Source organism: Tachyglossus aculeatus, chromosome 15 (genome assembly GCF_015852505.1).
Source record: "Tachyglossus aculeatus isolate mTacAcu1 chromosome 15, mTacAcu1.pri, whole genome shotgun sequence".
NCBI classification, from domain to species: domain Eukaryota; kingdom Metazoa; phylum Chordata; class Mammalia; order Monotremata; family Tachyglossidae; genus Tachyglossus; species Tachyglossus aculeatus.
This window is the reverse complement of record NC_052080.1, coordinates 27,118,271-27,141,243: the sequence shown is the minus strand read 5'-3', so window position 1 is coordinate 27,141,243 and position 22,973 is coordinate 27,118,271. Positions and strand designations below refer to the sequence as shown.

The 22,973-nt window shown below is 53.3% G+C and overlaps 1 protein-coding gene across 1 annotated transcript; it reads left to right on the top strand.

Moving 5' to 3' along the window:
• Positions 1-104: 104 nt before the first annotated feature.
• EIF2S2 (eukaryotic translation initiation factor 2 subunit beta) lies at positions 105-13,849 on the top strand. Its single transcript, XM_038757287.1, has 9 exons — positions 105-309; positions 6,702-6,882; positions 7,493-7,596; positions 8,768-8,903; positions 9,614-9,714; positions 11,060-11,208; positions 11,663-11,719; positions 12,543-12,628; positions 13,353-13,849. Exons 1-9 carry the CDS (start codon positions 295-297, stop codon positions 13,526-13,528), a joined length of 1,005 nt encoding a protein of 334 aa, XP_038613215.1. The 5' UTR covers positions 105-294; the 3' UTR covers positions 13,529-13,849.
• Positions 13,850-22,973: the final 9,124 nt, after the last annotated feature.

Below are 22,973 nucleotides of genomic sequence, written 5' to 3'. Positions count from 1 at the left end.
CTCGCGAGGCTTGGAGGGGCGGGGCCGGGCGATCTCGCGAGGCTTGGAGGAGGAGCCGGGCGACCTCGCGAGGCTTGGAGGCGGGGCAGGGCGCAGGCGCGGCCGAGAGAGAGCGAGAGAGCGGCGGCGGCGAGGGAGGAGGGCTCGCTGATGCAAGAGGCTGGGGCGGCGACCGGGGCAGCAGGTGGATCCTACGACGGCGCCGCCGCCGCCGGCACCGGGGCTTGAGTCCGTCCCGCCCTTCCGCACCGATCGCCGGCCCGCGGGGGCCCCACGCCACCCACCAACGCCGCCATGTCCGGGGACGAGGTGAGGGGCCGCGGTCGTGGTGGCGGCCTGGCCGGTAACCGTGTGAGGTTGGGCCCGGGAGCGGCCGCAGCCCCGCCGGAGGGAGGGAGGGCGAGCGCTCCCGTCCGCTGCCGCCGCCTCCTCTCCCGCCACTGAGGCGGCCCCGCTGAGGGGGGCCGCCTTTTATCTGCCCCGGGGGCCGACGGGATTGGCCTCGTGCGCCCCGCACGGCGGGGGGAGGGGCGGCCGGCCGAATGAATGAATGAACGAATGAATGAATGAATGAATCGATGAGGGGGCCTGCGCTCATTCCCTCGCCCGATCGTCGCATTTATTGAGCGCCTACCGCGGGCCCAGCACCGTACTAAGCGCTCCGATCGACTTTAGGAATGATATACTATTTGCTTAGCGCTTCCTAGGTGCGAATAATAGAATAATGATAGTGACAGCGTTTATTAAGCGCTGTACTAAGCGCTCCAATCGAATTTAGGAATGATATACTACTTGTTTAGCGCTTCCTAGGTGCGAATAATAGAATAATAAGAGTGGCAGCATTTATTAAGCGCTGTACTAAGCGCTCCAATCGAATTTAGGAATGATATCCTATTTGTTTAGCACTTCCTAGGTGCGAATAATAATAGTGGCAGCGTTTATTAAGCGCTGTACTAAGCGCTCCAATCGAATTTAGGAATGATATACTATTTGTTTAGCACTTCCTAGGTGCGAACACTAGAATAATGATAGTGGCAGCGTTTATTAAGCGCTGTACTAAGCGCTCCAATCGGATTTAGGAATGATATCCTATTTGTTTCGCGCTTCCTAGGTGCGAATAATAGAATAATGATAGTGGCAGCATTTATTAAGCGCTCCAATCGAATTTAGGAATGATATCCTATTTGTTTAGCGCTTCCTAGGTGCGAATAATAGAATGATAATAGTGGCAGCGTTTATTAAGCGCTGTACTAAGCGCTCCAATCGAATTTAGGAATGATATACTATTTGTTTAGCGCTTCCTAGGTGCGAATAATAGAATAATGATAGTGGCAGCGTTTATTAAGCGCTGTACTAAGCGCTCCAATCGAATTTAGGAATGATATACTATTTGTTTAGCGCTTCCTAGGTGCGAATAATAGAATAATGATAGTGGCAGCGTTTATTAAGCGCTGTACTAAGCGCTCCAATCGACTTTAGGAATGATATCCTATCAATCATCAATCGTATTTGAGCGCATACTATGTGCAGAGCACTGTACTAAGCGCTTGGGAAGTACAAATTGGCAACACATAGAGACAGTCCCTACCCAACAGTGGGCTCACAGTCTTAAAGACTATTTGTTTAGCGCTTCCTAGGTGCGAATAATAGAATAATAATAGTGGCAGCGTTTATTAAGCGCTGTACTAAGCGCTCCAATCGAATTTAGGAAGGATATCCTATTTGTTCAGCGCTTCCTAGGTGCGAATAATATAATAGTGGCAGCATTTATTAAGCGCTGTACTAAGCGCTCCAATCGACTTTAGGAATGATATACTATTTGCTTAGCGCTGTACTAAGCGCTCCAATCGACTTTAGGAATGATATACTATTTGCTTAGAGCTTCCTAGGTGCGAATAATAATGATAGTGGCAGCGTTTATTAAGCGCTGTACTAAGCGCTCCAATCGAATTTAGGAATGATATACTATTTGTTTAGCGCTTCCTAGGTGCGAATGATAGAATAATGATAGTGGCAGCGTTTATTAAGCGCTGTACTAAGCGCCCCAATCGAATTTAGGAATGATATACTATTTGTTTAGCGCTTCCTAGGTGCGAATGATAGAATAATGGTAGTGGCGGCATTTATTAAGCGCTGTACTAAGTGCTCCAATCGAATTTAGGAATGATATCCTATTTGTCTAGCGCTTCCTAGGTGCGAATAATAGAATAATAATAGTGGCAGCATTTATTAAGCGCTGTACTAAGCGCTCCAATCGAATTTAGGAATGATATTCTATTTGTTTAGCGCTTCCTAGGTGTGAATAATAGAATAATGATAGTGGCAGCGTTTATTAAGCGCCGTACTAAGCGCTCCAATCGAATTTAGGAATGATATCCTATTTGTTTAGCGCTTCCTAGGTGCGAATAATAGAATAATAATAGTGGCAGCGTTTATTAAGCGCTGTACCACGCGCTCCAATCGAATTTGGGAATGATATACTATTTGTTTAGCGCTTCCTAGGTGCGAATAATAGAATAATAATAGTGGCAGCGCTTATTAAGCGCTTACTAGGTGCAAAGCACTGTTCTGAGCGCTGGGGAGGTTACAATCAATCAATCGTATTTATTGAGCCCAAACTGAGCCCCTTCCTTCCTCTCCCCCTCGTCCCCCTCCCCACCCCCCATCTTACCTCCTTCCCTTCCCCACAGCACCTGTATATATGTTTGTACATGTTTATTACTCTAGCTTACTTGTACATATCTACTCCATTTTATTTTGTTAGTATGTTTGGTTTTGTTCTCTGTCTCCCCTTTTTAGACTGTGAGCCCGCTGTTGGGTAGGGACTGTCTCTAGATGTTGCCAACTTGGACTTCCCAAGCGCTTAGTACAGTGCTCTGCACACAGGAAGCGCTCAATAAATACGATTGATGATGATGATTGAGCGCTTACTGTGTGCACAGCACTGTACTAAGCGCTCCAATCGAATTTAGGAATGATATAATATTTGTTTAGCGCTTCCTAGGTGTGAATAATAGAATAATAATAGTGATAGCATTTATTAAGTGCTTACTAGGTGCAAAGCACTGTTCTGAGCGCTGGGGAGGTTACAATCAATCGTATTTATTGAGCGCTTACTGTGTGCAGAGCACTTGTACTAAGCGCTGGGGAAGTCCAAGTTGGCAACATCTAGAGACAGTCCCTACCCAACAGTGGGCTCACAGTCTAAAAGGGGGAGACAGAGAACAAAACCAAACAAATTAACAAAATAAAATAAATAGAATAGATATCTACAAGTAAAATAAATAAATAGAGTAATAAATATGTACAGGCATATATACATATATACAGGTGCTGTGGGGAAGGGAAGGAGGTAAGATGGGGGGGATGGAGGGGGGGATGAGAGGGAGAGGAAGGAAGGGGCTGAGTGTGGGAAGGCCTCCTGGAGGAGGTGAGCTCTCAGAAGGGTCAGTAGGAGGAGCGGGTGACCCTGATTACAAGGTGAGCAGGTTGTCCCAAGTGGGGCTCACGGTCTAAATCCCCATTTTACAGATGAGGGAGCTGAGGCCCATAGAAGTTAAGGGATTTGCCCAGAGTCACCCAGCTGACAAGTGGCGGAGCCAGAATTTGAACCCACAACCTCTGACTCCAAAGCCCGGGCTCTTTTCCACTGAGCCACGCTGCCACTGTTCTAAGCGCTGGGGGGGCGGGGGATACAAGGTGATCAGGTTGTCCCACGTGGGGCTCACAGTTTTCAGCCCCATTTTACAGATTCATTCATTCACTCAATCGTATTAATAATAATAATAATAGTGGGGCTCACAGTTTTCATCCCCATTTTACAGATTCATTCATTCACTCAATCGTATTAATAATAATAATAATAGTGGGGCTCACAGTTTTCATCCCCATTTTATAGATTCATTCACTCAATCATATTTATTAATAATAATAATAATAATAATAATGTTGGTATTTGTTAAGCGCTTACTGTGTGCAAAGCACTGTTGTAAGCGCAGGGGTAGATACCAGGTAATCAGGTTGACCCCCCAGGGGCTCACAGTCTTCATCCCCATTTTCCAGATTCATTCATTCAATCGTGTTTATTAATAATAATAATAATGAAGGCATTTGGCAAGTTGGCAACATATAGAGACGGTCCCGACCCAACAGCGGGCTCACAGTCTAGAAGTTTTGCCAATTTGTACTTCCCAAGCGCTTAGTACAGTGCTCTGCACATAGTAAGTGCTCAATAAATATGATTGATGATAGAAGGGGGAACGGGCCCGTCTCTAATATTAACACTAATAATGGTATTTGGTAAGCGCTTACTACGTGCCATGCACTGTTCTAAGCGCCTGGCGGGGAGACGAGGTGATCGGGTTGCCCCACGCGGGACTCAGTCTTCACCCCCATTTTGCGGACGAGGGAACTGAGGCTTGGAGGAGGGAAGTGACTTGCCCAGGGTAACACAGCAGACTCGTGGCGGAGCCGGGGTTAGAATGCATGACCTCTGACTCCCAAGCCCGGGCTCTTAACACGGAGAAGCAGCGTGGCTCAACGGATAGAGCACGGGCTTTGGAGCCAGAGGTCATGGGTTCAAATTCGGACTCCGCCAACTGTCAGCTGTGTGACTTTGGGCAAGTCACTTCTGCGGGCCTCAGTTACCTCATTTGTCAAACGGGGATGAAGACCGTGGGCCAACCTGATCACCTTGCAACCTCCCCGGCGCTTAGAACAGTGCTTTGCACATAGTAAGCGCTTAATAAATGCCACCATTATTGTTATTATTATTACTGAGCCACGCTGCCTCTCTGTATGTTGCCGATTTGTACTTTTCAAGCGCTCGGTCCGGTGCTCTGCACATAGTAAGCGCTCAATAAGTACAATTGAGTGAGTGAATGAATGAACCGGGCCAAGAGGCGGGGGAAGGAAGGAAGGCCGGAAAGGGCCCGTCGGCCGTGGCCCCCCGACCCAAATTCCCGCTTCCCCATCCCTTGACCCGCGGCTTTTTGCTCGGCAGCAACACACGGCCTCCTGGGGCTGACCGAGCGCCTGATGGGCGCAACACACTGTGTTACACAATGCGGGGGGGGGGGGGTGTCGATCAGTCGAACTGATTGAGAAGCAGCGTAGCTCAGTGGAAAGAGCCCGGGCTTTGGAGTCAGAAGTCATGGGTTCAAATCCCCGCTCCGCCAATTGTCAGCTGTGTGACTTTGGGCAAGTCACTTCACTTCTCTGGGCCTCAGTTCCCTCATCTGGAAAATGGGGATTAAGACTGTGAGCCCCCCATGGGACAACCTGATCACCCTGTAGCTTCCCCAGTGCTTAGAACAGTGCTTTGCACGTAGTAAGCGCTTAATAAATGCCATCATTATTATAATGCCACGTAGCTGTGTGACTTTGGGCAAGTCACTTCACTTCTCTGGGTTGCCTCATCTGGAAAATGGGGATTAAGGCTGAGCCCCCCATGGGACAACCTGATCACCTTGTAGCTTCCCCAGTGCTTAGAACAGTGCTTTGCACGTAGTAAGCGCTTAATAAATGCCATCATTATTATAATCCCGCCTCTGCCACTTAGCTGTGTGACTTTAGGCAAGTCACTTCACTTCTCTGGGTTGCCTCATCTGGAAAATGGGGATTAAGGCTGAGCCCCCCATGGGACAACCTGATCGCCTTGTAGCTTCCCCAGTGCTTAGAACAGTGCTTTGCACGTAGTAAGCGCTTAATAAATGCCATCATTATTATAATCCCGCCTCTGCCACGTAGCTGTGTGACTTTGGGCAAGTCACTTCACTTCTCTGGGTTGCCTCATCTGTAAAATGGGGATTAAGGCTGAGCCCCCCATGGGACAACCTGATCGCCTTGTAGCTTCCTCAGTGCTTACAATAGTGCTTTGCACGTAGTAAGCGCTTAATAAATGCCATAATTATTATAATCCCGCCTCTGCCACTTGTCAGCTGTGTGACTTTGGGCAAGACACTTCACTTCTCTGGGTTGCCTCATCTGTAAAATGGGGATTAAAGACTGAGCCCCCCATGGGACAACCTGATCGCCTTGTAGCTTCCCCAGTGCTTAGAACAGTGCTTTGCACGTAGTAAGCGCCTAATAAATGCCATCATTATTATAATCCCGCCTCTGCCACGTAGCTGTGTGACTTTAGGCAAGTCACTTCTTCTCTGGGTTGCCTCATCTGTAAAATGGGGATTAAGACTGAGCCCCCCATGGGGTAACCTGATCACCTTGTATCTCCCCCAGCGCTTAGAACAGTGCTTGGCACGTAGTAAGCACCTAAACACCGTCACTATTATTATTATTATTATTATTATTATTATTGAAAGCTAAGTGCGGGCCGGGCACCGTACTAAGTGCTTGGACAGCACAGCAATATAAAAAACATACCGTTTGCATATGTTACGACGAGTTTACAGTCTAGGAAAACGCAGAAGAAGCCAGTCCAGTATTCCAAGGCCGGAGGCTACCCTCAAGCCATTCCCACTGCGGAATGGTTAGGGCCTCACTGTCCAAGGAGACGAGCTCAGGTCCCCAGGCTGCATCCCTGAGTGCTTTCTTTTACCGGCCGAGGTTTCCCAGGGAGTAGTTGCGTATTTCGGGCCGGGACTGGGAGAGGAGTCTATTGGGCTTACTTGGAGCGTGTGTTGAGAGGTCTGCGACGCTCTTCCCGAAAACCAGACCCTCTGCTTTGCTGTCCGTTCCAACAGATGATTTTCGACCCGATGATGAGCAAGAAGAAGAAGAAGAAGAAGAAGCCCTTTATGCTGGACGAAGAAGGGGGCGACGTCCAGGCGGAGGAGACCCAGCCGGCCGAGACGAAGGAGGTGGAGCCGGAGCCGGCGGAGGACCGAGAGTTGGAGGCCGACGACGAGGACGGTCGGAAGAAAGGTGACCCGGCCCCCCGCTTTGTGACCAGGCAGCCAAGCCGAGGGCCCGGGGGGTCTCTCTCAACTGGGTCTCGGGGCTGGGAATCTCCATGGGGATTGAGGTCTTTCTCCACCCCGCGTGGCCTCGAGGCTGATCCGCAAAGGGGCCGGCAGCCCTCTCCCAATGTTCCAGACGCGGAGCTTCCGACTCGTCGATTGACGAGCCTGTCGGTAGTTGCTCCTGGGCCCCTGATGTGTGCAAAGCCCTGAGGGGGAGTACAGTGGAGTTAGTAGCCATGAACCTTCCCCTTCAAGGGGCTTGGAGTTTTGTGGTTCGCCGACCTCCCCAGCGTCTCTCTCCCTCCTCGTTCCTCTGGCTGCTGACTTCGGTCCACGGAGCTTCTCTCAACAGCCTTGTACGCATTTTTCTGGGAGGGGCTTGGAATTCCTGCCTTTGGACTCTGGATTTGCTGTCCAGAATGTCCAGGCTCTTCCCGGCTAAGATGTTTGCAAGGCCACTTGGTAGGAAGTCAGTGTTTTCCGGGGGCGTCCTGCGGTCCCAGCCGCGCGTCAACCGGGGGCTTTGGCCGGCGGAGCGGCGAGGCTGCTAATCACTGGTCCTGCCTTTTCAGATGCGTCTGACGATTTGGATGACTTGAACTTCTTCAATCAAAAGAAGAAGAAGAAAAAAACAAAAAAGATCTTTGATATTGACGAGGCGGAAGAAGGCATAAAGGTTAGCGTTGTGGTGGCGGTGGTTTTCCGGGGGCCTGCTTCTCTCCTGATGGGCTGGTTTTGTGCCGGTTGTGATGGGTGTGTGTGCTGGAGGGGGCTGTCCCCTGGTTTCGACCACCTGCGTTCTGGGACGCTGTCCTCGGTTGGGTTGTTCTCTCTGGCGGGCGCAGCATCCCAGGTGTTTGAAGAGTCGGGCATTGAAATACCGGAGCTCACCCTGCTCTTCCCGGGCCAGGGTCCCATTGCAAGAGATTTCTCCTGCTCTTGTGGCTTCGGAGTGTTTCACAGGGGAGGAGGGATGTGGCTTACTGGATTTCAGGAGTATTCTTTAGCATCTAGAAGCATTGGCTATCACCCTCTGTAGGTCCCCCCATGCTCTGAGTGCACTAGCTCTTGCTTAGCTGCGTTCTCTTGGTCCCAGTCGTGACCACCCGCTGCTGTTCAGAGCCAGGAGAATCGGAGCGGACACGGTCCCTGCCCCACTGGGGCTCACGGCAGGAAACTGAAGCCCAGAGCGGGGATGTGACGGCTTGCCCCAGGTCACAGAGCAGGCATACGAAGGGCCGGACCGCAGAATCCTGGCTCCGGATCTATCCACCGGGGCACCTTGCTTCTCAACTAGGGCCAGATCTGGGGCTTGGGTAAAAGAGGAAAAGCTTCTTAGGTCGACTTCGTGGAAGAACAGAGGTCCCGTGTTGAAGCTCTTCCCTTGGTCCTCTCCAAGTGTGTGTGGTGCCGTGGGAAGAGGGGGCAGATGAGCCCTCTCAGACTGTGTCTCTGGCAGCCCCAGGCCCAGCTGCTTGGCTGCCGGTGAGACTCGTGCAGCTTTCCGGTGGATGGGCTCCGGTCACCACTGGCAGGAAAGCCGGCGGGTCTGGCTTGGAATCAACTCGGCCGGGAGCGGGCCTGGTCTTTCCCGTGTGCCCCGCAGAAGTCCACCGGGGTGATTTGGGGGGGAAAGGGAAATGGAAAGATGCTTGTAACTCAAGTTAAAGGTGGTCCATTCACCCCCGTCTTCCAGAGAGTTTGGGGTGAAGCCGGGTCGGGTCGGCCACGGCTGCCCACCTGGGAATCTGGATCTGTGTGATTCCGTCCGGAGCTTTACAGCCGTTCCCTCCGAAGCAGACCCCTTTACGGTCCGGACCTACACCCGTCTGTTTCCGGTTCCTCAGGAGCTGAAAATCGAAAGCGATGTGCCAGAGCCGGCGGAACCCGAAGACGACCTTGATATCATGCTGGGCAACAAGAAGAAGAAGAAGAAGAATGTGAAATTCCCCGATGAGGATGAGATTCTTGAGAAGGACGAAGGTAACCTGGGCCTCTCTACCTCCTTCCGAACCTGCCCCGCCGCCGTCTTTTCCTCCAAAACCTCAGAAGTGCCCGGGGGGTGGAGGTGGGAGTGGGACGCGCGGCGGAGAGAAGCGGCAGCCGGAAACGCCAGAATCCCTGAGCTTCCCCTCTCTGCCTGCCTTTCTCTGGTATCTGGTGGTCCTTAGCCTACTCCGGTGACGTTCGGTGAATGAAGCCAAGCCCACTTGGTCCTTCTACGCTATGTGCACGGGGCTGTGCTTGGGAGAAGGTCCCGGAAATCCATCCGCTAGACTGAGAGTTTGGGGCCTTTGCCCCCCTCAATTCTGTTGTTTCCCAGAGTGGCATCAGAGGCAGGAAGAGAGGCCTTGTGGTTGCACCACACCCGGCCACGTTGGCCCTGGAATGGTCAGCTCCTCCTGACCCAACCCCCCAAATCTGCAGGCCTCTCTCCAGGCGCCCCGCCTCGGGATCTGGGTCTATTGTAGAATCCCACTTTCACCGTCTGCTGGTGACATTTTCCCACATTGGGAAGTGGCACCGCAACTGGCAACCCCGGTTCTGGAGACCGGACCCCCCGGGGCTTCTACCCCCGGCTCGGACCGCCCCACGTAGCTTGCAGGGAAGGAGGGCGGACGCCTGCGGGGAACCGCTCTGTGGTCTTCGATGGGGTCGGTCCCCCCCTCCTAAAGGTTGTTCCTTACCTGCAGCTCTGGAGGATGAAGACAACAAAAAGGATGATGGCATCTCATTTAGCAATCAGATGGGTCCCGCCTGGGCCGGCTCAGAACGAGATTACACGTATGATGAGGTAAGGTGGGCGTGTTCTGCATCCTCACATCAGCCTGGCTGGAAGGGGCCCATGACTCCAGCGGAGTCGGCCCCGGAGATGCACCTGGATGAGTCCTTCCTCGTTGTCCGCGAGGGATGGGCAGGGCGTCTGGTGGGCCCCCGATTCTTTTCCTTAAACTGGGGACCATCTTTTCCTTTGGCCACCGGGCTCCTGTGGTTGGGGGAGACCAAGCATCAGAATTTGCGGTCACGCGTTCAAAGGGGGCAGGTGGGACGTTTTAAGGGGTTTCACGGGCAGGAGTTCATTGTCACGGTGGGGCGGAGGGGCCTTTTAGACTGTGAGCCCACTGTTGGGTAGGGACTGTCTCTATATGTTGCCAATTTGTACTTCCCAAGCGCTTAGTACCGTGCTCTGCACATAGTAAGCGCTCAATAAATATGATTGATGATGATGGGTGAAAAAAGGAGAGAATGCCTGGGTGGGGGAATCTGCCGACTGACTTGAGCTGACCCCCTTCTCCCAGAACGTGTACGTGGAAAGACTTGATATCGCAGGAGGTATAGTCAGTGTTAAGTACTGGATTCTGGGCCTGGACAGCCCCACATGGGGGTTTATAATCATTCCTTCCCCCCCCATTCAATAACAATAATAATAATAGTAATGGTATTTAAGCGCTTACTAGGTGCCGGGCACTATACTGAGCATTAGGGTGAATACAAGCTAATCAGATTGGACCCAGTCCCCGTCCCACGTGGGGCTCACTGTCTCAATCCTCGTTTTACGGAGGCGGTCACTGAGGCCCAGAAAAGTGACAGCAGACAAGTGGCGGAGCAGGGATTAGAACCCACGACCTCCTGAGGCCCAGGCTCTAGCCACGCCGTGCTGCTGCTCCGGTCGGCAGCTCCGGGGAGGTTAAGGGATCTGCTCCAAGTCATCCAGGAGATGAGGGGCAGGGCTGGACTAAGTTCTGTACCGCGATGCCTCCCTGGAAGAGGACCACCAAGGCCCAACATCCACCCCGCGAGGTGCTTACAGTCTAACGCAAGAATTAGTACACGTCCTTGCGGCCAGGAGGGAAGAGTGGTTGAATAGGAGGGGGTAAAGCTCTCGGGAGCAGGGCTGGTCGGCCATTGAGCAAGCGTGGGGGGCCCCCCGAGCGCTTTCTGGTCCGTCCTCGCCCTCGTTCCCTGCGCACTAGCGTCGCAGCCTGTCCCCGCCGCGGCTCACCTGTGGGCGTGCGTGCTCAACATCCTCTATATGTTGCCAATTTGTACTCCCCAAGCGCTTAGTACAGTGCTCTGCACATAGCAAGCGCCCAATAGATACGATGGATGATGATCCGCTCCCTCTGCCGTCTCTCCAGCTGCTCAACCGAGTGTTCACCATCATGCGGGAGAAGAACCCGGACATGGTCGCTGGGGAGAAGAGGAAATTCGTCATGAAACCGCCTCAGGTGGTTAGAGTAGGAACGAAGAAAACATCTTTTGTCAACTTCACAGATATCTGCAAGCTGTGAGTTTGGGGCCTGGCTGTTTCTCGCGTGGAAAATTCCCCCGAGGTCCTGTGCGAACCCCGCCGCTGGTCACGGCGGGAGCGGTCAGCTGCCGGACGGTCCGGTCTAAACCGCGGCCGTGAGGGTATTGGATCCAGAAAAATCCCGGGGGGCAGCCGGAGGGTAACAGACCGCGTTAACCCTTTTTCAGTTTTCCCAGCAAGATTCCTCCCAGTGTACTAAGTGGGTTATACCAAGTTATGACTGGGAGCTCACGCCTTCCTCCTTGTTTTTACTTCTCACCCGGACCTAGCCATGCCAGCTTTCGTTCTTCGTTTCCCCCCACACCTCCTGGGCACAGCGCCCCAAACATTTAGACAGACGGGTGCCCGGCCAAGGGGCGGGGAAGACGGGAGCCGGGCTGGGAAGAGGCTTGCGAGAAGAATAAAGGTTAACGTTGTCCTCTGCTTCTAGATTGCATCGTCAACCTAAACATCTCCTGGCATTTTTACTGGCTGAATTGGGTACAAGGTAAGCACATCAAACACTAATAGTGCTGTGATGAAGGGCTTCCAGGGTGCCCTAGGCAGGTTTAAGAGAATCAGATCAGACACAGTCCCCAGCCCCACTTTACAGATGAGGAAACTGAGGCCCACATCAAACACTGTCTAATAGTGGTGTCGATGAAGGGCTTCCGGGGTGCTCTGAGTAGGTTTAAGAGACTCAGATCAGACACAGTCCCTAGCCCCACTTTATAGGTGAGGAAACTGAGGCCCACAGGCATCAAGGGACTTGTCCAGGGCAGGATCGGGACTCAGACTTGTCTGTTGCGGCTTCCAGCCCCGAGTGCCCTGTCCTAAGCTGCGCTGCCTCAGTTTGCCCGCAGATTATTGGGCTGGCGGTGCGGTTGGATAAAACCCAATTCCCCAGGATGTCAGGGTATCGGGGAGATGGACGATTAGCAGGCCGTTCTTTCGGCACTGCCGGGAAAGAGCCCTGGAAGCCGGAGGGGAAAGGGATCTTAGTTCACTTGGGGAAGCCCCATCCCTGCAGACCCTTTAGCCTGGGTATCCGGGAAAGGCCGCTTGAGGGGCGTCTCGGGAAAGGGGTGGGGCAGGGGCATAGACAGTCGGGGACCCCCAAAGTGAACTGGGGGGGACGCGGAAGCCGATGAGCTCCCAGGGTGCGGCCAAGTGTCGACCCTTCCCAGTTCCGATTGGCGTTGCATCTCCCGGTGGCCTCGGATGTCCGGAATCGGTTGTCGAAGGAGCCCGCGGGGTGGGCTAGAGCGGGACCTGGGCTTCCCTCCCAGGAAAACCCCCTTCACGCGAGAGCAATTTCTCTTCCCCAACAGCGGCTCCATAGACGGAAATAACCAACTCGTCATCAAGGGAAGATTCCAGCAGAAACAGATAGAAAACGTCTTGAGGAGATACATCAGTGAGTATCGGGGGCGGCGCACCTGGCCGGCTCACGCCTCACCCGTCCCCGCCATAAGGAAGCCTCGCGTATGCGTGCACGCACACGCGTCTGTTCTTTCCCATGTCACGCTGCACCCTCTCTCTACACGCGGCGTCCACCTGCAGCCCAAGGGGCGTCAGGTACAGTGCTCACGCGCTGATCCGGGGTCCACCAGGTGGGCCCTTAAGACAGCAGAAGGCCGGCTGCCAAAGCTTAACAGGTCTCTGCTCGCCTTTCTCCGGGGCTCTGGCCCACCTTCTACCAAGGCCCCGTGACTTGTCCCGCGTCAGTACCTCCACCAGAAAAGAACGCTCTTTTCAAGAGATTCGGGGTAATCAATCAATCGTATTTATTGAGCGCTTACTGTGAGCAGAGCACTGTACTAAGCGCTTGGGAAGTACAAGTTGGCCACAGATAGGAACGGTCCCTACCCAACAGGGAAGGTGGCGGCTAGGGCCGTACTTGAGCTTGGTAGGCGGAGAAGACTTGGCTGTTGTCTTCACGGGTCAGATGGCCGTGAGGCCGCTCTCCCCTCGAGCGGGGGGCGAAGCAGCCTCACCGGGGACGCTAGGGAAGGGGAGTCCAGGGCATCCGCGGCGCTTCGGACGCCTGGACCGGGCTTGCTCTCCCGAGTGGGCCCCTCTGTCCCCACTCGCCGCCCCCCGGGGCAGGCGGGCCGTGACCGGCTCTTACTTGCCCACAGAGGAGTACGTGACCTGCCACACGTGCCGCTCCCCGGACACCATCCTGCAGAAGGACACGCGCCTCTACTTCCTGCAGTGCGAGACCTGCCACTCCCGCTGCTCCGTCGCCAGCATCAAAACCGGTTTCCAGGCCGTCACGGGCAAGAGGGCACAGCTCCGAGCCAAGGCCAACTAGCCCAGCCCGAGCTGGGCGTGCGGGCGACCAGCCTGGAGGGGCGGGGGGAGGGGGGCTGCCGCGGGAGCCCAGGCCCCGGCGGACCGGAGCGAGGCGCGGGGCCCGCCGCCGCCGCCGCCAACCACCGCCGACCACTTACTACCACTCTCTGGCTTCGGGCGGGTGGGCGCCCCACGAGCCGCAGGTCTCCAAGCTGGGCACGTGTTCACGGATGTATTTTACCGCCGGCCACAGAAACACAGGGGAAGGGAGGTGCTTTTTTTTAAAACCGTTCCTAGAGTTCCATACGATGCAAGATAAATTAAAATTATTATAAGTGACGCTCTCGTTGCCGTTACTCTCCTTTCGGAAGCGGGCCCGGCGGCGGGGGGAAGCCGGACGGCGGCTCCGGGGCGCGATTGGCTCTCCGGCGATCCGCTCCTCCTCTCCCCGACGGGGGTCTTGCACCTTTTCCTCCTCCGAACCCGGGCTGATGAAAACCCCCGGGTCCCTTTCTCTCCACCTGCGGCCAAGAGATCCGACGGCCAATCGGGCGTTCAGATGGGTCAGCCGGCCGCGGAGGCTGAGCGTCTGTGCGCGGAGCCCGCTGTTAAGAGCCAGGGAGAGGGCAATAGCGTATCATCCCAATGCGGCCTGCCCCCTAGGAGCGGACAATCCAGCGGAGGAGCCGTGTCCAAAACAGAATTCCCGAAATTGCCATCGCCAAGTCGACATCTCCGGTCCCGATCTCTCTCTCCTCTTCGGTCTTATATTTCCTCCTGCCTTCAGGACCTGTCTACTGGATGTCCCGCGCTTACTTCAAACTCACCACGTCCAAAGCGGAACTGCTCATCTTCCCATTCAAAACCTCTGCCTCTGCCTTGCCCATCACTTCAGACGTGACCGCTCTCCGTGTCCCACAGGCCAAAAATCTAGTTGGCCTTTTCCTCAGCTCATCTCGCATTCGGCCCACGTATCCGGCCTGTCGCCAAATCCTGCCCATTTTACCTTCGTGACACCTTCAGACTCCACTCCTCCCGCTCCAGTTGCTGCGACGCCGGCCTTGACGTCAGCCTCCTTACTCATCTCCCTGCCTCCAGCTTCTCCTCTTTCCAGACTTTGCTTAACTCTGCTTCCTGGGCCATTTTTCAAGCGCTTAGTACAGTGCTCTGCACATAGTAAGCGCTCAGTAAATACGACTGAGTGATGATTTTTCTAAACGGGTTGTCCCGCGCACCTTTTCCCCACTCCTCAGAAACCTGGTGGTGATCTCCGCGTCAACCAGAAACCCCTTGCCGTTGGCTTTCAGAAGCCGCGTGGCTCAGTGGAAGGAGCCCCGGCTATGGAGGCAGAGGTCATGGGTTCAAATCTCAGCTCCGCCGATTCTCAGCTGTGTGACTTTGGGCAAGTCCCTTCTCTGTGCCTCAGTTCCCTCATCTGAAAAATGGGGGATGAAGACTGGGAGCCCCCCGTGGGACAACCTGATCACCTTGTAACCTCCCCAGCGCTTAGAACAGTGCTTTGCACATAGTAAGCGCTTAATAAATGCCATCATAATTATTATTATTACCCCCTAAGCACTCTGATCATCACTCCCCACCCCAACCGCACTCGTGTCCCATATCCTAATTCTCTGCTACTTCCTCTGTCTCTATTTTAAATTCTGTCACCAATAGCGGGGATCCCGCCGACCACGATTGTAGGCACAATTGATATTGCACTCTCATCATCAATCGTATTTATTGAGCGCTTACTGTGTGCAGAGCACTGTACTAAGCGCTTGGGAAGTACAAGTTGGCAACATATCATCAATTGTATTTATTGAGTGCTTACTGTGTGCAGAGCACTGTACTAAGCGCTCGGGAAGTACAAGTTGGCAACATATAGAGACAGTCCCTACCCAACAGTGGGCTACAGTCTAAAAGGGGCTCACATGGTGCTGATTAAATACCACTGGCTGATCATTGGCAACCTAAGAGTTCTGTGCCCATTTGACCATCCCACCGTTTTTTTTTTAAATGGCATTTGTTCGGTGCTTACTAGGGGCCAGGCACTGTTTTAAGCGGTGAGGTAGATACAAGCTAATCGGGATGGACACGTGGGGCTCCCTGCCTTAATTCCCATTTTGCAGATGAGGTAACGGGCGCAGAGAAGTGACTTGTCCAAGGTCACTGCAGCAGATGAGTGCGGCGGAGCCCGGGACCCCTTTTGACTCCTCAGTTTGGATACTCTATTCATCTTGAGAGTTTGCAAACTCTCAGAGGCTCTTGCTTCCCCTAAATCAGCCAAGACACTTTGTTTCTGGGTGCTGGCAGGGCTGGGAGGTGGGAAACGGGCCTTCCCATCCCCTCACAGCTCAGGGCCGGATGCGCAGCCTATCTATTCTATTTATTTACATATCTATTCTATTTATTTACATATCTATTCTATTTATTTGTACATTTCTATTCTATTTATTTTATTTTGTTAGCACGTTTGGTTTTGTTCTCTGTCCCCCCCTTTTAGACTGTGAGCCCACTGTTGGGTAGGGACCGTCTCTAGATGTTGCCAATTTGTACTTCCCAAGCACTTAGTCCAGTGCTCTGCACATAGTAAGCGCTCAATAAATACGATTGATGATGATGATGACGACACGGGGGAGGCAGACGCTTGAGAGCCAACCCATAGTGAGATGGTTATCCCACCCTTCCACCCCTCTTCCCTACTTGGCTGGAAAGGCCCACTGCTCCTTCGGACGAAATCACCGGTAAAATGGAGACCGTAGAACCCAAGTGCTTAGTACGGTGCCTGGCACGGAGTAAGTGCTCAACAAATGCCACAATTATTAACCTCATCATCATCAATCATATTTATTGAGCGCTTACTATGTGCAGAGCACTGTACTAAGCGCTTGGGAAGTACAAATTGGCAACATCTAGAGACAGTCCCTACCCAACAGTGGGCTCACAGTCTAAAAGGGGGAGACAGAGAACAAAACCAAACATACTAACAAAATAAATAGAATAGATATGTACAAATAAATTAAATAAATAAATAAATAGAGTAAAAAAATACGTACAAACATATATACATATATACAGGTGCTGTGGGGAAGGGAGGGAGGTAAGATGGGGGGATGGAGAGGGGGATCTCATCGTGGGCAGTAAATGTCATCATCATCATCATCATCAATCGTATTTATTGGGTGCTTACCGTGTGCAGAGCACTGTACTAAGCGCTTGGGAAGTACAAGTTGGCAACATATAGAGACGGTCCCTACCCAACAGTGGGCTCACAGTCTAAAAGACTGTTTGTTACACTGTTGTACTGTAGTCTCCCAAGCAATTAGTACAGTGCTCTACAACCAGAAAGCGCTCAGTAAATACGACTGACTGACTGGCCACCCAATGCCACCCCGGTTGGCACCCCCCAGAATGGCACTCTGCACACAGTGCCGCCCTGAGAGGCGCCCTTTACACTGGTGACTTGTAAATGCCATGAATGAATGAACGTTCACTCATTCAGCCATCGTATTTATGGAGCGCAATGTGCAAACCGCTGTACTAAGCACTTGGGCGTGGTGCCTTGGAAAAGTGCATGGGCTTTGGAGTTAGAGGTCATGGGTTCAAATCCCGGCTCCGCCACTTGTCAGCTGTGTGACTTGGGGCAAGTCACTTCACTTCTCTGGGCCTCAGTTCCCTCATCTGTAAAATGGGGATTAAGATTGTGAGCCCCATGTGGGACAACCAGATCGCCACGTATCCCCCCAGCGCTTAGAACAGTGCTTTGCACATAGTAAGCGCTTAACAAATACCACCGTTATTATTATTATTGGGAGTGTACAGTATAACATGGCCAGCTTTTAAAGACCCGACTGAGAAGCAGCATAGCGTAGTGGATAGAGCTTGGGCCTGGGGGTGAGAAGGTCATGGGTTCCAATCCCGGCTCCGCCACTTATCTAATGCGTGGCTTTGGGCAAGTCGCTTCACTTCTCTGTGCCTCAGTTACCTCATCTGGAAAATGGGGATTGAACCTGGAAGCCCCACGTGGGCCGGGGACTGTGTTCGACCCGACTTGCTTATATCCACCCCATCATCATCATCAATCGTATTTATTGAGCGCTTCCTATGTGCAGAGCACTGGTCTAAGCGCTTGGGAAGTACAAATTGGCAACATCTAGAGACAGTCCCTACCCAACAGTGGGCTCACAGTCTAAAAGGGGGAGGCAGAGAACAAAACCAAACATACCAAGCATACTAACAAAATAAAATAAATAGAATAGCTATGTACAAGTAAAATAAATAAATAAATAGAGTAATAAATATGTACAAACATATATACATACACCCCAGCGCTTCGTACAGTGCCTGGCACAAAGAAGGTGCTTAACAAATACCATTACTATTATTATTAATAATAAAAACTCTGACCCCCGTCCAAGCCCTAATATATTTCAGCCGTTTAGTCACCTTACACAAGAGATGCATCTCCCCCTGCCCTGGTGGATTTTCCGCCCAAGTAAGTTTCCGCACACGATAAGCGTTCGATAAATTGAAAGCCCATCTCCTCCAAGGGGCCTTCCCAGACTAAACCCCGCTTTTCCTTTTTCATTCATTCAATCGTATTTATTGAGCGCTTACTGTGTGCAGAGCACTGTACTAAGCGCTTGGGAAGTACAGGTTCCTTATCCCACTCCCTTCTGTGCCACCCTGACTTGCTCCCTTTCCTCTTCCCTTCCGAGCCCCCAAACACTTCTGTACGTATTTGTCATTTTATTGATTTGCACTGAGAAGCAGCGTGGCTCAGTGGAAAGAGCCCGGGCTTTGGAGTCAGAGGTCATGGGTTCAAATATGATTGATTGATTAAAAAAAAAATCACATTGGACACTGTCCCTGTCCCACATGGGGCTCACAGTCTCAATCCTCAGTTTACAGATGAGGGAACTGAGGCACGGAGAAGTACAGTGGCTCACCCAAGGTCACACAGCAGATGCGTGGCGGAGCCGGGATTAGAACCCAAGGCCCCGCTCTATGCACTAGGGCATACTGCTTCTTGCACGCAGTAAGCGTTCAATAAATACAACTGAACGAATGAATGAGACAAACATAAGGAGAGGGACCGACAGGCCCAGAGACGGAGAGAATCAATCAATCAATCAATCGTATTTATTGAGCGCTTACTGTGTGCAGAGCACTGGACTAAGCGCTTGGGAAGTACAAGTTGGCAACATCTAGAGACGGTCCCTACCCAACAGTGGGCTCACAGTCTAAAAGGGGGAGACAGAGAACAAAACCAAACAGACTAACAAAATAAAATAAATAGAATAGATATGGACAAGTAAAATAAATAAATAGAGTAATAAATATGTACAAACATCTATACAGGTGCTGTGGGGAAGGGAAGGAGGTAAGATGGGGGGGATGGAGAGGGGGACGAGGGGGAGAGGAAGGAAGGGGCCCAGTCTGGGAGAGAAGCAGTGTGGCCTAGTGGCCAGAGCCCGGGCTTGGGAGTCAGAGGTTGTGGGTTCAAATCCCACTCCGCCACTGCTGTATGACCCTGGGCAAGTCTGCCTTTCCTCCTTCCCTTCCCCACAGCACCTGTATATATGTATATATTTGTACATATTTATTACTCTATTTACTTATTTTACTTGTACATAGCCTATTTACTTTACTTTGTTACTATGTTTGGTTTTGTTCTCTGTCTCCCCCTTCTAGACTGTGAGCCCACTGTTGGGTAGGGACCGTCTCTAGATGTTGCCGACTTGGACTTCCCAAGCGCTTAGTACAGTGCTCTGCACACAGTAAGCGCTCAATAAATACGACTGATTGATTGATTGATTGATTCTCTGTGCCTTGGTTCCCTCATCTGTAAAATGGGGATTAAGAACTGTGAGCCCCTTGTGAGGCAACCTTGGGCCACTCCACCTCATCGTGCCTCAGTTACCTCGGCTGTAAAATGGGGATTCAGAACTGTGAGCCCCGTATGGGGCAACCTTGGGCCACTCACTTCACCTCAATCAATCAATCGTATTTATTGAGCGCTTACTGTGTGCAGAGCACTGTACTAAGCGCTTGGGAAGGACAAGTTGGCAACATATAGAGACAGTCCCTACCCAACAGTGGGCTCACATCGTGCCTCAGTTACCTCAGCTGTAAAATGGGGATTCAGGACCGTGAGCCCCTTGTGGGGCAACCTTGGGCCACTCACTTCACCTCATCGTGCCTCAGTTACCTCAGCTGTAAAATGGGGATTCAGAACCATGAGCCCCTTGTGGAGCAACCTTGGGCAAGTTCTAGACTGTGAGCCCGTTGGTGGGGAGGGTCCGTCTCTACAGGTTGCCGACTTGTACTTCCCAAGCGTTTAGTACAGTGCTCTGCACACAGCGCTCAATAAATACAACTGTGCCTCAGTTACCTCAACTGCAAAATGGGGATGAAGACTGTGAGCCCCGCGCGGGACAACCTGTTTACCTTGCATCCCCCGCCAGCGCTCGGTACAATTCTTGGCACATAGTAAGTGCTTAACAAATACCATTATGATTAGTAATTTATTCATTCAGTCGTATTTATTGAGCGCTTACTGTGTGCAGAGCACTGTACTAAGTGCTTGGGAAGTCCACGTTGGCAACATCTAGAGACGGTCCCTACCCAACTGCGGGCTCACAGTCTAGAAGGGGGAGACGGACAACAAAACAAAACATATTAACAAAATAAAATGAATAGAATAAATAGGTACAAATAAAATAAATAGAGTAATAAATCCGTACAAACATATATACATATATACAGGTGCTGCGGAGAGGGGGAGGACACACGGTAAGCACTCAATCAATACGATTTAACGAAAGTCACTTCACTGCATTGTGCCTCAGTTACCTCAACCGCCAAACGGGGATTAATCAATCAATCAATCATATTTATTGAGCGCTATGTGCAGAGCACTGTACTAGATTAAGAACTGTGAGCCCCTCGTGGGACAACCTAATTACCTTGTATGCCCCCCTCCAGCGCTCAGTACAGTGCTTGGCACATAGTAAGTGCTTAACAAATACCATTACCATTATTATTAGTAGTAGTAATAATAATAATAATGATGGCATTTATTAAGCGCTTACTATGTGCAAAGCACTGTTCTAAGCGCTGGGGAGGTTGCAAGGTGATCAGGTTGTCCCACGGGGAGCTCACAGTCTTCACCCCCATTTTCCAGATGAGGTAACTGAGGCCCAGAGAAGTGAAGTGACTTGCCCAAAGTCACCCAGCTGACAATTGGCGGAGCCGGAATTTGAACCCATGACCTCTGACTCCAAAGCCCGGGCTCCTTCCACTGAGCCACGCTGCTTCTCACTACTACTACTACTACTACTACTACTAATAAACTCCTCCACCTAAACCGTAAACTCCTCGAGGGCAGGGAGCGCGTCTATTCATTCATTCAATCGTATTTACTGAGCGCTCACTGCGTGCAGGACACTGTACTGAGCGCTTGGAAAGGATAATTAGAGAGGCAGCGTGGCACAGTGGAAAGAGCCCGGGCTTTGGAGTCAGAGGTCATGGGTTCAAGTCCCGGCTCCGCTGTCAGCTGGGTGACTTTGGGCAAGTCACTTCACTTCTCTGGGCCTCGGTTCCCTCATCTGGAAAATGGGGATGAAGACTGTGAGCCCCACGTGGGACAACCTGGTTACCTTGTATCCCCCGGCCCCAGCGCTCAGTACAGTGCTTGGCACATAGTAAGCGCTTAACAATTACCATTATTATTATTAGTAGTAGTAATAATAATAATAATAATAATCTCCTCCACCTAAACCGTAAACTCCTCGAGGGCTGGGAGCGCGTCTATTCATTCATTCAATCGTATTTACTGAGCGCTCACTGCGTGCAGGGCACTGTACTGAGCGCTTGGAAAGGATAATTAGAGAGGCATGGTGGCACCGTGGAAAGAGCCCGGGCTTTGGAGTCAGAGGTCCTGGGTTCAAGTCCCGGCTCCGCTGTCAGCTGTGTGACTTTGGGCAAGTCACTTCTCTGGGCCTCAGTTCCCTCATCTGTAAAATGGGGATGAAGACTGGGAGCCCCCCCGTGGGACAAGCTGATCACCTTGCAACCTTCTCAGCGCTTAGAACAGGGCTTTGCACATAGTAAGCGCTTAATAAATGCTATTATTATTATTATTCCGCAATAGAGACGATCCCTGCCCGCGCTGGACTTAGAGCGCAGAAGAGGGGAGCCAGGCGGCAAAACAGGTGTCTATTGCGTTGTACTCTTCCAGGCCGGCAGAGAGCGCTTAGTACATGGCACCGGGGGGGGGGGGCCCTTAGTACATAGCAGCTCCCCCCCCGCCCCTCCCCCGCCGCCGAGGTCTCCCTTACCTGTCGGTGCGGGTCGGGCTCCTCGCGGACGCTGTACTGGACGCCGTTGGGGAGGGGGCTCGCGACCGCCGCCCACAGCGCCGACGGACCAAGCGGTCGGCCCGCGCGCTCCCGTCTCCCGTCATGCCCCGCCCCCGGAGCGAGCGCGCGCCTCCCGTCATGCCCCGCCCCCGGAGCGCGCGCTTCGCGTCATGCCCCGCCCCCTTGAGCGCGAGCCTCCCAACAAGCCCCACCCCTTGAGCGCGCGCCTTCCGCCCAGCCCCGCCCCCGGAGCGCGCGCCTCCCGCCCAGCCCCGCCCCCGGAGCGCGCGCCAGCCAACAGGCCCCGCCCATTGAGCGCGAGCCTCCCGCCCAGCCCCGCCCCCTTGAGCGCGAGCCTCCCAACATGCCCCGCCCCCGGAGCGCGCGCCTCCCGCCCAGCCCCGCCCCCTGGCGCGCTCCTCCCATCATGCCCCGCCCCCGGAGCGCGCGCCAGCCAACAGGCCCCGCCCATTGAGCGCGAGCCTCCCGCCAAGCCCCGCCCCTTGAGCGCGCGCCGCCTGCCGTGCTCTGCCCCCTTGAGCGCGCGCCCCCCGCCAAGCCCCGCCCCTTGAGTGCGAGCCTCCCTCCAGGCCCCGCCCCCGGAGCGCGCGCCAGCCAACAGGCCCCGCCCATTGAGCACGAGCCTCCCGCCCAGCCCCGCCCCTTGAGCGCGAGCCTCCGGCCAAGCCCCGCCCCCGGAGCGCGCGCTTCCCGTTACGCCCCGCCCCCTGATCGCGCACCTCCCAACAAGCCCCGCCCCCCTGAGCGCGCGCCGCCTGCCATGCTCCGCCCCCTGAGGGCGCCTCCGGACAAGCCCCGCCCCTTGAGGACGTGCCTCCCGCCATGCCCCGCCCCCTGAGCGCGCTCTTCACGCCACGCCCCGCCCCCTGAACGCTTGCCTCCCGCCAAGCCCCGCCCCTTAAGTGCGCGCCTCCCGTCATGCTCCGCCCCCTGAGCTTGCACCGCCCTTCATACCCCGCCCTCTGAGCACACGCCTCCCGCTATGCCACGCCCCCTGAGCGCGCGACTATCATCAAGCCTCGCCCCTTAAGCCCGCTAGCACCTTCCTCCATACCCCGCCCTCTGAGCACACGACTCCCG

What these genes read in the sequence shown, in the direction of transcription:
- EIF2S2 (XM_038757287.1), top strand. An exon ending in CGAGGACGGTCGGAAGAAAG is followed by an intron (nt 6,883 to 7,492) that starts GTGACCCGGCCC and finishes CTGCCTTTTCAG; the next exon opens with ATGCGTCTGACGATTTGGAT. An exon ending in CTGGCTGAATTGGGTACAAG is followed by an intron (nt 11,720 to 12,542) that starts GTAAGCACATCA and finishes CTTCCCCAACAG; the next exon opens with CGGCTCCATAGACGGAAATA.